We start from the raw sequence: 14,556 nt of genomic DNA, 5'->3' as shown, positions 1-14,556 counted from the left end.
TAGCATATTTAGTTATAAAGTGTTAGTGTCCGACCGAAACTGGTTTTTACGAACGAAACCGAAACCGAACTTAGCAAGGTTTTCAGTTTCAGCCGAAACCGAAACCTAAACTTTCTTACAATGATCATGTTTTGAGGGTAAAATAAAGAAAACGTTATTAAAATGGCTCAGTCTTTGACATCTTCACTTACTGATAATCAACATTTACACATTACTTAGAATAAGTAAGGTGTATTATTTGAGTAGGTAGATTATTTATTTGAAAAAATATTAATCGTTTATAATAATTATGTTTATTTTCTAATAAAACATTATACATATTTACAATTCACAACTTAAGAACTAAATATTTACAGATAGTTTTGGTATAAATCATGTCCGCGTGGAATTGTGCCAAGAATGCTGGCAGCATTTCCCCGTTGAATCGCTATGCCGATTCTCTGGCCAAAAAATGCACCAGCCCTTCTGTCACCAGTGGAGGCAATAAGGCGAGGAGTTATCTCATTTATAAAATTTTTAACACTGCTACTCCAAGGTCCAAGTGTTTCGACTGTAAACGGCACAAAGATGTAATTTGGAATTAATGACGAATATTTGTGCCGTTTAGTCGTTTCAGCTTTTTCCGCTGCGGCTCCCGCTTTTAAGACCTTAAGTTTCCCTGACATGAGACGGAGCAAGTTTGTCAACGCAGGTTGCGTCCCATAAAAGCGCCCGTCCCCTTTCCCGAAAATCGTTAAGTTTAGTTTTAGTTAAGTTTTAAAAATATATTAAACATTACCTATTTAAGTTGATACTTAATATCACAATAGGTGTGTGTATTTAATATTTAAATAATAACCCAAACAAAATCAATCATTTCTATCTTAAGAACAAAACTTCCTCTAAAGTTAAATTTATCATTTTGTATGACACTAAAGTAGAAAAAACAAAGCTGTACGATTAAATAATAGACTAATATAATTATAAGAATGCAAAAGTCAACGACTAGTTACTGATAATTTCAAGTTTGTCTATGTAATCGTTATTTCATATTAGTATTCATAATTAAACAATCTTATATAATATGTAAGAAACAATAGTTCATCAACATTTTTGCCACGTAAGTTGCTCCTTCTGTCTGAGTAAATTTGTCCAGCAGCACTAAATAATTCACTCGCAGCACGAGAACTTCTGAATGCAGTTTCGGTTTCGGTCTTATTTATTTATTACTTCTTGCATAAATATAATTAAACACTTTTACGTAGTAACAAAAAGAAAAAAAAAAGCAGTACAGAAATAAAATACAGATTGCAGGTTTGCCACCGAAACCGAAACTAGCCTGAAACCCGTTTTTTGCTGAAACTCGACTGAAACCGAAACCGACCTTTCGGTCGGACACTATAAAGCGTAAGTAAATATTTTTTTGTTGTTTAAGCTCTTAAAAAACATATTGCAATCATTTTCTAATGCTCTACTTTATAAGTTTTGTTATATTATGTTGTATTAAAGTTGTCAGTACTAAAATATATTGATATATATATGTCAAAACAAGTCATAAAAATATATGCGTATGTGTCTTATACGTGTTCGATATAATATGTTGTATATTAGAAATCAAATGTAAATAGTAAAACTGAATATTTTAAAGAGTCCAATGTATAAAAGAAAATACCCATAAAATATGATTAATTATGGTTTTTTTGGTTAAGTTTATGACATCGTGATATATTTTTATATTAGTTTTAGGTTCAATATTTCATATTTTCATATTATGACCAACATATATGTTAGAGTATAGAGTATACATCTAGACATTCTATACTGTGACTATAACATTCACGCAAAAAACGACATTTTTTTACATGCTTTGGTGTTCTATATAATAAATATATATTTTTTTTAATTATTTCAGTTTTGTTGCCTCTGTTTCTGATATAAGTTTAAGTTATGTATTTATAAAAAAAACGTAAAAATTTAAGTTATGTAAAAAAATCTTAGATACAATTTTGTATGTAATGACCAGTTAAAAAGTATGCCATACATATTGTTTAAATAAATAAAAATCATCACCACCAGACACACTGTAAAGAAAGGAATAGACAATCAAGTGCAAGTAATGACTAGTATGCTTTAGTAGCAACATTTACTATGTGACTGATATAAATAATACTTTGGCACTTTTTAACTTGAATAATTTTTGATGAAGGTTTTAAAAAATCTTTTAAATTCATGACGGTGAAACACATTTATTTATTTTTTCTTTTTTTTATTGAAAAATCTTTGCATGTCTTTCAAAGGTTAATCTAATTTTTTTGTTTTATTATTTCTATATACCTATTGAGTCGTATAACCAGTTTTCAATTGTTGTACACCTGTATGTACCTGCTTCGTTCTTTTATTGCTTTGTATGAGATTCTTTAATTCTACTGTATTATTTTAAATATATTATATTATGATACAAGAATATTTTATTATGTTGTTCATTTTGCAAATTGTTTCGTACATAAGTGTTAGAATAATTTTATTTTTATATACTTATAATACAAAAACATAATTAGTAAAAATAGCAAAAAAAAAACATAATAAAAAATAAATAAATATAAAATCTATAGGTATTGTTAATACATAAACATTTAATAATAAGCCGCTAAATTGAAAACATGACAAAAAATATCTATAAATAATATGATTGCCTTGAAACTGTATTTTTTTTTTTGCATATGGTCTTTACTTTAGCTCAATACTTGTTTGCATCTTAATTTTATTTTGTTTCGTTCGTGTTGCTGCTTTTATATGATTTAAGTTAGTTACGAATTCAATTTTTTCAAATATTTTTGGATTGATGTGACTGAGAACCGTCTGCAATGTCGCGTTCCTTTATTGATCTAACAATCCTTTTCTTTATAGAAATATTTTTTATGTGATAAAATTATCAAATCAGAGATAAATAGATTCCGAACGCGATATTTTCGTCACTTAGAGGTCGTACTGCGTAGAACTTCGCTCAAGGCTTTCTGGTGTGAGTCGTCGACCCGCCGTCACCTTGCTTACGCAATTCGTTAATCTTATCATCTGCATGCGCACCCGCGCGACCTCGATGCCCCCTCTCGCCCCTCGCCAAATTTTGTGCCTGCTCATTTAACTATTAATGCAGCTCTCATATCCACATCATTGTAGCACGCGATTAAGTAAAAAAGTAGTAATAAAATTAATATGAAAAAATCAGTATAAAATTAATTGTGTTTACTCGCAAACGAAAAAAATAAACCGACTTTAGATACATCGACAAGTAATAGGTAGATAAACGAAAAAAATCGGTCTACCCAGTCAAAATTCTAAGGTAACGTACATAAAAAAATATACAATTGAATTGAGAGTCTCCTCCGTTTTTGGAAGTCGGTTAAAAAGCATTTCACTAGTGTCTGAAATCAAAAGTACCTCTACGGCGTAAATGCTACGCGCGCCGTAGCAAACCGGCCATCGGAAAAGCCGCGGAGAGAGGAGTGCCGGTGGGACGAGCCTGCGCGCGCGCCACCCGCGCGTATTTATTCGCAAGGCCACGCCAGCATCGCGCCAGTGCGCAGACAACAGTCGCACGCGGTATACGATTATAGTGTTCAGGACACTGCATCGTCGCGATTTATACTCCGTGCACTAATGTTATGTTTAGTTGATTATAAATAAACACTTTGTAACGAATATACAACTAAAGTTTCAAAATGGTAACAATGCTGACAAACTCTAAATTATTGTGGGGTTTGTGGCAAATGGTGAGCTACTGTTCTTCGCGTACAACACTGCTATTGCTGCTGACCCTTGGCGCTATGTTTTTGGCAAAGCAGCTGATTAACTTCGTTCGTGAAATCCGTAAATTGCCGCCTGGGCCATGGAGTCCACCCGTCGTTGGTTATCTGCCTTTCCTCGGAGTTCGTCACAAAACATTTTTGGAGCTTGCTAGAAACTATGGTGCCGTATTCTCCGCCCGTCTTGGAAACCAGCTAACGATTGTGATGAGTGACTATAAGTTAATCAGAGAAGCGTTTCGCCGGGAAGAGTTCACGGGTCGTCCTAGCACTCCATTGATGCACATTTTGAATGGACTGGGTAAATACTAAAAACTTTTGCTATGTAAAATAAATAAGGAAAATAGCTTTTTAACGAAATAATTTTTTCCTCTCTGTTTTAAAATATAATAGATAAACATATAAATATATCAGTATCATAAATGATTGAGCTATCTATCCAATGTACATATAAATATATATGTACATTGCATAATTGAATATATATAAGTAATTTTAAGTAATATATATATTGATATATAATAATATATCCACCGCATGCATGCCATGCAACCACATGCGCATGGGACGTCCCGCTATCTCACCCGTAGCCGTAAGGCAACGCCTACGTACATAGTCCTCACTTCCTCTCTATGTACAGGTATCATCAATAGTGAGGGTCGTCTTTGGAAAAGCCAACGTCGATTCTTGCATGAAAAATTACGTGAATTTGGCATGACTTACATGGGCAATGGCAAAAAAATAATGGAAGGCCGTATCAAGGTATAAATCGTATTTATTACTATAAAATAAGATTAGTTCTATGATTTCTTTTGATATAATTATAACGCTAACAAATATAATTTTGCCACTAGAATGAAGTTCATGATCTGATTGCGAACCTGCAAAGAACGGGAGGCAAGTCGATAGATCCAAACCCGCTACTGGCTCTGGGCGTATCAAATGTAATCTGCGGTATCACTATGTCTGTTCGCTTCAGTCACGGCGACACACGATTTACAAGACTTAATCATTTAATTGATGAAGGCATGAGGTTATTTGGAGAAATTCACTACGGAGAATATATACCACTTTATAATGTAAGATTTTTTTATTAAAATCACTGTAAAATGTGGCTTTATATTATTTTACACGAAAACCTTAACACAACTAATTATTTACAGTATCTGCCTGGAAAAGCATTAATTCAAGAAAAGGTAGCACAAAATCGAGAAGAAATGTTTGATTTTTACCAAAAACTGATTGATGAACATCGCAATACTCTTGATGCGAATAATGTCAGAGATCTAATTGACGTTTATTTGATCGAAATTGAAAAAGCAAAACTTGAAGGAAAAGAAGGAGACTTATTTGAAGGAAGAGATCATGGTAAGTGTTATGAATTAATTGATGTTAAGTAATAATTCATTGATGTTTAAATAATGTTCCTTAGACGTAATATATAATAATAATTAATGTTTTTTTTTAGAATTACAACTTAAGCAAATTCTTGGAGATTTGTTTTCTGCTGGTATGGAAACAATTAAATCATCTTTGTTGTGGATGATTGTCTTCATGCTACGAAACCCTGATGTTAAGAGGCGTGTTCAAGAAGAAATAGATACTGTCATCGGTCGTGAACGACTGCCTACAATTGAAGATATGCCAAATCTTCCTTACACAGAAACTACAATACTTGAAACATTGCGCATGTCCAGTATTGTCCCCTTAGCAACTACACATTCACCTACGAAGTAAGTTTTATATATCCTTTTTATTTCGTTGTAATTTGTTAAATTTTATTGTAATTTGTTAAATTTTTTGTAATTTATTATTAATGTTTATTTGGGAGACTAAAAAACTAATAAAATATATATTTTTTTAGAGATGTGAATCTTAATGGCTACAGAATTCCGGCGGGTTCACAAGTCGTGCCACTCATTAATTGTGTGCACATGGACCCAAATTTATGGGATGAACCTAACACATTCAACCCAAGTAGATTTATAGACGAGAGTGGAAAAATTAAACGCCCAGAATATTTCATGCCTTTTGGAGTTGGACGACGCATGTGCCTTGGTGACGTTTTAGCTCGAATGGAACTATTCATGTTCTTTGCGAGTATGATGCATCAATTCGATTTACAAATAGAGCCGGACGCAGCACCACCCTCTCTTGAAGGCACCGTTGGTGCCACAATCTCACCGCAAAAATTTGATGTTATGTTTGTACCACGCGCCCCACCCGTTCCGCCTGCAGTGGTCCTGCACGATCACCTGCACTTGCGCCATGTCGGCGCGCACTAAGCGCATCAGTCACATTACCACAACATACCCACCAGTATTCCATGATCACTCGTTTTAGAGCGCATCGATAACAAATTAATTTAGTTATTAGTAATTAACGACATTGCTAAGGTAAATGTCGAGGCTGTGCATAAAGTGTTCAATAAAATATTAAAGCGAACTTTATTTTAGGTATACTGAAATTCCCATCGTTGAGATTGTCGATTATATAATTTCAGTATTATGTGTTGATTATCGATCTATGAGATCGGTGTGACTTGTATGGATCTAATTAAAGAGTTTCGTATAGAAATGTAGTTAGTTCACTTACATTTAAGCTCTAGTTTCCTATACCAAAATAAATATACATTGTAAAACGTTATTTATTCGTAGGTACTACTTGTTAGTGTAGCTTGTTGTGTGAGATCTCATGTGAGAGTTAGTAGTATTTGTTTAAGGTTTGTAAGTGTTCATTTTATATTTGTAGCTAAATACGTACCTATCATGAGTAATATACTAAGTAACATTCCATGGTAGCGTAAAAACCAGCAACTAGTCTAAGAGCGGTAACATTTGTCGCTATAAGTATATCATTACATTACATAACTTAACAATATTTAAAATAATGTTTTATCTTACATATTCTTAACGACATTGTGTGCAACCAAGTTGCTTTTTAAAACAAAACGATGAATGTACATCTTTAACTCGCTTTGTAAATGCTGCTTCATGAAAATAGATTATAAAATTGTATTTTAAAATAAATGTTAAGGTTTTTTTTTAAATACTACCTTTTCATTTCTCCCATCTATTGAATAGCTTATTGATTTCACGTTCCTTTCCTTGAAACAAAAATAAAATAAAAATATGTTTATTACATGCGCTAGTAAACAATAATACAAATGTTCTAAGTAGTATCTCAATAATAATTTTAATGTTGAATATAACAAGTATGAAAATTTATTTCAAGATAAAAAAAAATATATTATACAATTGCTAGAAAGTTATTACAGAGCTTCACAACTAAATAAAACTTCGGGAGCTGACAAAGTAACACCAACTTTTCCTTGCATTTCACCGTCTGTTGGAGGTTTAGAGGCCAAAGATATTCGAAATGAACGAAAGAGCCGTGCTATTAGTCCGACTGATATCATACGAGAGAGCTCATCTCCTGGACACATGCGCTTACCTACAAGAAAAATTAGTTAATTAATCATCTTATTTTTCCATACATATTTTTGTACATATGAAAAACTTACTATCATAATTCATTTAGATGTTTGGTATGCTATTACTAAATTTTATAAATTTACCAGATCAATGAGATTTCTCTATTCTATCTAAAATGTTTAGTGATTAAGATGATAATAATGCATTGCATACCAGAATACACCACCGTAAGTTATACGTTTACAATCACAATTGTGAAAATGAAATCTGGATAAGTTTTGTAGGTATTGCGTAGTACGAAAACGAATATACCACATATATATACTAGCTGACCCCGCAAACGATGTTTTGCCATATATGTTATAAAGCCCCTTAATCCCCCCCTCCTCCCCTTATAACTTGGGCTATGAAAAATAGATATTGTTCGATTCTCAGACCTACCCAATATGGACACAAAATTTCATGAGAATCGGTCACGCCGTTTCGGAGGAGTTTAACTACAAACACCGCAACACGAGATTTTTTTAACATTTTATAAAGAAATTATCTAAATCTGCCAGAGTAGTAAACCGAGCATGGGCAAGTGCTACGAACATTTTTTATATCACTAAGGTGGAAAAAAGAGGTTACAACTTATATACGACTGCAGTACCAAGAAAATAACAAACGCTTTGCAAACCCCAACTCTCCCGTCTGCACAACGTATCCCAAAAAGATCCAATTATGTGACTGTAATCTTCTGTAACGTTAAGATGCTTCTGCAGTTGGACTGCTCCAGATAGGATTAAGTTATTCCCCGCTGTGCCCTACCGCAATCAGACCAATGAACTTTAGTCTATCATCGATTGTATCTTCATAATTGTAGATCCGACCAACACTATGTATAAAGGATATTAAATGAGGAAAGGAGATTAAATTCGTTTCTCAAAAAGTAAACCGGGCTTTTTTGCCATTCTTTTTATTTGATTTTTTAAAAACTATGATGTTATCAGGATTCGGTGTTACGATTCTTATCAAAGTCCTTTTTTGTCCTAATCGGACTCCTCATCCTTATCATGATCCTTATCAAACTATTTTGCAATTTTTTTTTTCATGAAAAGTAAAAAAATAATATTATTAGCTTACTGTTTTTCTTAAGGTAATAAGTTCTCTAGTACTATGAAAATCTCTATCAACGTCAAGAATTACGCGTTCGTTTTCCACCCAAAGTGGATGATTACACATCATCCACTCATCTCCTCAGAGCGTCGATTTTTTAACAATTTGTCATTTTTTATTCTGCTTACAAAATTTTAATACAAACCAGTTTGAAAAGGTATGAATTCAGGAGGCTTCAATAAATTGCCTTCTTCATCAATCCATCTACTCGGTCTAAAATCGTAAGGACTCTCCCAAACATTAGGATCCATATGAATAGCCCATTGAAGAGGTACCACCATAGTTCCTTTTGGTATTCGATACCCTCCTAAATAAGTATCCTGAAACATAAATACATAATATTGAAAATATCAATCCATAAACTCAAAATCACTGTCATTAATCAAACTACGAGCAACAGTTAAAATGTAAATTAATAAATATGAATGATTACTCACATGTAAGCATCCATGAGGAATACCCACAGGCACAATTGAACGTATTCGTTGGGTTTCACAAACCGTAGCCATAAGGTATGTTAATTTTGAACTATCTACTTGGCAATCTTCTGGATAAACAGTAATAATTTCTTTTCGGACACGCTCCTATCAAAAAATTGCAGTTATTTTATTGTTAACTAAATACTCTGTTTAAAAAGTATAGTACATACTTGTTCCTCTTGATATAATGCCATGTATAATAAATACCACGAAAGAGTAGTCGATGTTGTGTCAAGACCAGCTCCGAACATATCTGCTAAAAGAAAATGCATCTGTTCATCAGTCATAAAACATGCAATTGCTTCGCCATTGTCGTAACGTCTCTTCTGTTCCATTAAGTAGTTATCTAGAATGCATTCGTCTTTTGAAGCAATAAGTACTTTTGGGTCAAAATAATGAACTTCAGTGTTCGACGCGAGATTGCTGTATTTAATACATTTAATAAAACCTTCTGGATGTTCATTAAATAAATTTGCATGTTCAGAGTACTTAGCCTTTTCAGGTACTTGTAGTCCTAACATTTGTCGGCGTCTAGATATTATACTAGCGTAAAGCCTGTGCGTTTGTGCTTGTCCGCGCACAAGTACTTTAATGGTATTTTGAATAGACGGATATATAAATCTGCAAAATAATTTAAAGGGCTTATATAAAAATAAAAATAGTATATTCAGGTAAAATTTTGTCGTACGTACCGAACAAATGGCAAAAAATTTACAACACCGGCCACACCCATCTCATGACAACCTTCTTCTTGTATTTTTCTAAACCAACGCCATGTCTTATCTTCCGGTGGAAATTTAAACCCAAATACTATGTCATTCACAACATTCCCAACTGAGTGTGTGATCATATTAGACAGTGAAACTGGTGATCCAGAAGCTTCTCTAATGTCCTAAAATTATAATTTCATAACTTAATATATGCGAATATTTCACATTGAATCAAAATAAATCCATTGTTAAGCAAATAAAAACCAAATACGTTATGAATGGCAACACCAGCGTTTTATAAAAATATAAAGCGTATTTTTTGCTCGAATCTTGGTCACATTTGTCAGTGCCATTAAAAGGTCACTTTAAGAATTAATGACGTCTTTTGTTGCTTATAAAAACATCAAATTTTAGAGGTCTGCTTCTCTAGATAAAAATAACTTAGTCCGGACTTTGACATTAATCTGACCGTATCTTAGCGAGGCCACGATCGATTACTAGAGTTATAAAAAATTATATTGAATATAGCAAGTTATAAAATTAGACAGCGTCAGCATTTTAAATACCTATAATTAAGCATTCATAAAGATTTATTGTAATAAAAGCAGTCTTACTTTCGTAAGTTCGTTAAAAATATATAGTTCAGTTGGCACGAAAAAGAAACAAACGTATATCGTCACAAACTTCTACGTTGATAACGTTAAAAGCAAATAATAGCTACACCACCATCCTGTACATATATTAATTTTCTTATTTCTAACTAGCTGTGCCCGCGACTTCGTCCGCGTGGAATTTAACAAAAAGGTTTTGTTCAGTTCGCAGAGTTATAAAATAAATAAATTTATAAAATAAAAGTAGCCTAACTTACTCCTTGCTACATCAGCTATCTGCCAGTGAAAGTTACGTCAAAATCAGACCAGCCGTTTCAGAGATTGGCCGGAACAAACAGACAGACAGACAGACACAAAAAAAAAATTGTTAAAAAAAGTTATTTCGGTATTGAGTATTATATTATGAGATATAACTATATATTTGAGATATGATATATATTTGAGATCTAACAACTACTTTTCGAGCTATATCTAATAATGCGTTTTTACTTGACGCTTTTTTCGTCGACCTACGTTGTATTATACCGCATAACTTTCTACTGGATGTACCGATTTTGATAATTCCTTTTTTGTTGGAAAGGAGATATCTCAAATTTAGTACCATGATAAGGAAACCAGGATCTGATGATGGGAGCCCAGAGAAATTGATGGAAATTCTTAAAAATCTGCATTAACTTTTTACTGGGTGTACCGATTTTAATAATTTTTAATTTAATCAAAAGCTGATGTTTGTCATCTGGTCACATATAAATTTTATTGAGATCTGATAACTACTTTTTGAGTAATCTTTGATAACGCGCAGTTACTTGACTATTTTTTCGTCGATCTACGTTGTATTACTCGTCGATGTAATTGAAGTCGGTTTTTTTCGTTTGCGAGCAAACACAATTATTCTAGTGATTCTTGCTAATTTATATATATGTAGATTTTTTTTTCTTTACAACATTTTATTTGGTTATTCAATTTTATTATTAGTTTTTATCATTAACCGAAAGTTGTTGGTTTTTATAAGCCTAAATATAGTTACATGCTAAAGTAGATTATTAAACATAAAATCTAAATTACTTGTAATAGTTCGTGAACTCCAATAGCAATTCGGTTCTCCAGTTGGTCACGAGCTATGCTGTGTTTGCTCATTCCGAAACTTTTAAGCCATGATGTTATTAGTTTTCGTTGATCCTTCCAAAGTGCTCCTTCAGCGCATATAATTCCTGTTATCGTACAAATTGTTAACTTTGAATACGTATGAACTAATCTTAGTAAAAAAATGCAAAAAGTGAAATTTTACCGTTTCCTTTCATTATTCCGTGTGTTAAGTATAATGGCGCACGTCCGGAAAATACATCTTTAGAAAAAGCTTCTCTTATTAATTTATGATCAGAAAGAACAACGCTATAGATGCTGCCCATGCTTATTCCGTATATAGGCCCATATTGTTGAGAGAGTTTTGTTAACGTTAAATGAGGATGCTGGCGGTCCAAGTATGGCAGGTATCCGATTATAGGAAATACCCAGGGTCCAGGTGGTAGATTTTTCCATTGGTTTATTTTGTTGAATATCCAAAATCCCAGTACAAATGTACCAAGCCACAAGAAAAAAACGTCCATCTAAAATTAACACTTTATGTAATTATGATAAACATAAATTTGAATTATATTTCTCAATTTAAAATATGTTTTGTAGTAAGTTTTTAGAAAACTATACATAATTAAGTTAAATAAAGAAGAATTTTATTTGTAGTGACAATTTAGTTAAATTTTAATAATATGGGATTTAGGATGGGAATATAAAGAAATCCCTAGAGATCCAAACAAAATTATCGATCGAGGTATACAAGATATATATTTAGCTTGTGATTTCGGAGCAGCCTGAGTAGGGAAGTGCCTCAATTTTACAGAAGTAATACTCAACAATAATCCTCACAAGTAGTCATGCATTCCAGTAGTGAGTAACATAGCCAGAGCTTTTGAGAACGTCGAATGTAAGGTCGATAACGCGCACTAGCAGCAGAATGTGTATTTGTCTCTGTTTGTGTTATTCTTTTATGTTAGAACTACCCAAGTCTCATAGAGGAGGTAGGGTTTGATTGATTTGTATCTGGATATTTTTCAGAACTTCTCAATCGATATTAGCAAATCAAAAGTAATACAAGATTGTGACATCTAGTAGTTAATACTTTCTAAGAAATTGTTTTCGTTAAAAGCTATTGAATTGAAACAACATCTCTGGATGTAATGCGTATAGTCGCCTAAAACACCGACGGTTCGCGGGTTCGATTCCCGCTCGGATTGGGTATTTGTATTTGTAAAAATATTTCTTTCCACTTTGGATGTCTGTCCTTGTGGGTCTCCCCACCGTGCCTCGGAGAGCACGTTAAGCCGTTGGTCCCGGTTGTTGTCATATATAAACCTGATAGCGGTCGTTACTCATAGTAGAAAACATATCCGCCAACCCGCAGTGGAGCAGCGTGGTGGATTATGCTCCAATCCTTCTCCTACATGGAGCTGGGATGCTTGTCCAGCAGTGGGATCATCATCATCATCATTCCAGCCTATTGCAGTCCACTGCTGGACATAGGCCTCCACAAGTTCGCAACAAAAATGCGTGAACTCATGTGTGTTGCCCATAGTCACCACGCTGGGCAGGCGGGTTGGTGACCGCAGGGCTGGCTTTGTCGCACCGAAGACGCTGCTGCCCGTCTTCGGCCTGTGTCTTTCAAAGCCAGCGGTTAGATGGTTATCCCGCCACCGGTCGGCTTCTTAAGTGCCCAGGTGGTAGTGGAACCTTGTTATATATTGAAGAGAGGGGGTGGCTATATTCTTTGGTGCCGTAGCCACACAGCAGTGAGATGTTCAGGTTGAATCATCTATTAAATGAAAATAAATTTTTTGTAAGGCCGATGGAAAAAGACCGTACGTACAAAACAATATTTTGTTTATAATCATTCTCGTACTATACATAGCACAACTGTTTTTGTTATAATGGATTGACCTCAATTAACAGTTTATAAATACGTGTTATTCGTGGTCTGATAATGAATTGGTGAGGTATTCCGAGTCAATATAATATACACGTATAGTATGCACATATAGTATACACGTATAGTATGCACATACAGTGATCATCATCATCACTGGCCTTAGTCCGTCTATTGCAGACGATTTAGACAGTGTCAGACAGACACTGTGTCGCCTAGGACACTCTTCAGAAAGACGCAGAGTTGTGTAAGCTCTGCGCCACCCTCTCGACCTCACTGGCTAGGCCCACAGGAACGACGAGTCGATACGTGTGAAGCCAGTTCGGCTGCAGGAGTCTTTCGCATTTTAGAGCTATGCCACGAATGCTTGACGGAGACATCCCGGGTTTGAAATGAAGTTTTCCTTTTTCAGGACCGTGATGATTTTGAGGCAGGTTGATCCCTCGCTCGCCTTTTACGACCCCCACGGGAAGAAAGGGGGTGGTGCTATTCTACTCGGCCGACACCACACGGCATGCACATATAGTACGCAGTAGATATTTCAAATGTATCGATAAAACACTGACCACTTATAGACAAAACTTATTTGTACAAATAAAGAAAATAAAAAAAATTCTATAGCAAACGATGAAAAAAGAAACATTCGATACATTCGAAAAGTATTAAATTTTATCAACGATCCTATCAACAGTTCGATAACATTTGATCTATGTAATATTCAATGTCATTAAGCGTAACCTTTGAAATATTGTTCACAATAAACAGTACTGCCAACCTTAGCTAACTTGTACGCACGTGAATATGACGCATAGTTCGGCATGCGTTCTATAAATACACTATCGGTTCTTTAAACATTGAATAAAGTTGTTCATTAAATACATAAATAGACTAACCTTACTGCTCGTCTATAATAGGTGTTCTTGACGCGATGATGTCACAATGTGATCAAAAGTGAACTGGTGATCCAGCGCAGTCATCTACGACTCTACTGGTTACGTGGCTCGACTATATTGGACTGACAAATAAAGTTATGAGCGTGAAGCTACATGAAATAATTTGGTATTCAAAAAGATATCTGATTTTAAAATGTATGCAAAAATCTTTCCAGAACGGTCACTTCATTTTAAATTCGGGATCAGGGCGTTCAGGTAAACAGTTTCAATGTTACGTATTCAGAAATATTACGATAATTTGTTGGATTCGATGATTGATGAATAAACAATTTGAATGTGATTTATGAGCATAATAACACTTTGTTTTAAACAATTCACACTAAATATTTATTTTAAAGACTAAAATATACACAAATGAATAACATAAATAAAACAATCAAATGTTGTATATTTTAATGAATGAATATCACATTACAACGATCACATGACTCCTCTCTCACAATAACGATACT

At 33.9% G+C, this 14,556-nt stretch overlaps 2 protein-coding genes across 2 annotated transcripts; one reads left to right on the top strand and one right to left on the bottom strand.

Moving 5' to 3' along the window:
* Positions 1-3,557: 3,557 nt before the first annotated feature.
* LOC123653601 (cytochrome P450 18a1) lies at positions 3,558-6,811 on the top strand. The gene is made up of 6 exons (XM_045589597.1): positions 3,558-4,083; positions 4,423-4,544; positions 4,637-4,861; positions 4,946-5,150; positions 5,251-5,515; positions 5,647-6,811. The coding sequence occupies exons 1-6, from the start codon at positions 3,699-3,701 to the stop codon at positions 6,065-6,067; spliced, it is 1,623 nt and encodes a 540-aa protein (XP_045445553.1). The 5' UTR covers positions 3,558-3,698; the 3' UTR covers positions 6,068-6,811.
* Positions 6,812-6,983: 172 nt separating this feature from the next.
* Positions 6,984-14,163, bottom strand: LOC123653600 (cytochrome P450 306a1). The gene is made up of 8 exons (XM_045589596.1): positions 14,045-14,163; positions 11,463-11,781; positions 11,240-11,385; positions 9,546-9,745; positions 9,024-9,474; positions 8,812-8,958; positions 8,520-8,694; positions 6,984-7,235 (listed from the first exon to the last, which is right to left on the bottom strand). The coding sequence occupies exons 2-8, from the start codon at positions 11,779-11,781 to the stop codon at positions 7,054-7,056; spliced, it is 1,620 nt and encodes a 539-aa protein (XP_045445552.1). The 5' UTR covers positions 14,045-14,163; the 3' UTR covers positions 6,984-7,053.
* Between the last annotated feature and the right edge of the window lie 393 nt (positions 14,164-14,556).

Source organism: Melitaea cinxia, chromosome 5, assembly GCF_905220565.1.
Source record: "Melitaea cinxia chromosome 5, ilMelCinx1.1, whole genome shotgun sequence".
NCBI classification, from domain to species: domain Eukaryota; kingdom Metazoa; phylum Arthropoda; class Insecta; order Lepidoptera; family Nymphalidae; genus Melitaea; species Melitaea cinxia.
The sequence above is the reverse complement of the archived record's forward strand: the minus strand, read 5'-3'. Positions and strand labels throughout refer to the sequence as shown.

Bases quoted from the DNA above. Each gene is read 5' to 3' on its own strand.
- LOC123653601 (XM_045589597.1), top strand. From the start codon at position 3,699: ATGGTAACAATGCTGACAAACTCTAAATTATTGTGGGGTTTGTGGCAA. The intron at 4,084-4,422 runs GTAAATACTAAA...CTCTATGTACAG, and splicing joins GCACATTTTGAATGGACTGG to GTATCATCAATAGTGAGGGT. The intron at 5,516-5,646 runs GTAAGTTTTATA...ATATTTTTTTAG, and splicing joins ACTACACATTCACCTACGAA to AGATGTGAATCTTAATGGCT.
- LOC123653600 (XM_045589596.1), bottom strand. From the start codon at position 11,781: ATGGACGTTTTTTTCTTGTGGCTTGGTACATTTGTACTGGGATTTTGG. The intron at 9,475-9,545 runs GTACGTACGACA...ATTATTTTGCAG, and splicing joins AATTTTTTGCCATTTGTTCG to ATTTATATATCCGTCTATTC. The intron at 7,236-8,519 runs GTTTGTATTAAA...TTTTTCTTGTAG, and splicing joins ATTCATACCTTTTCAAACTG to GTAAGCGCATGTGTCCAGGA.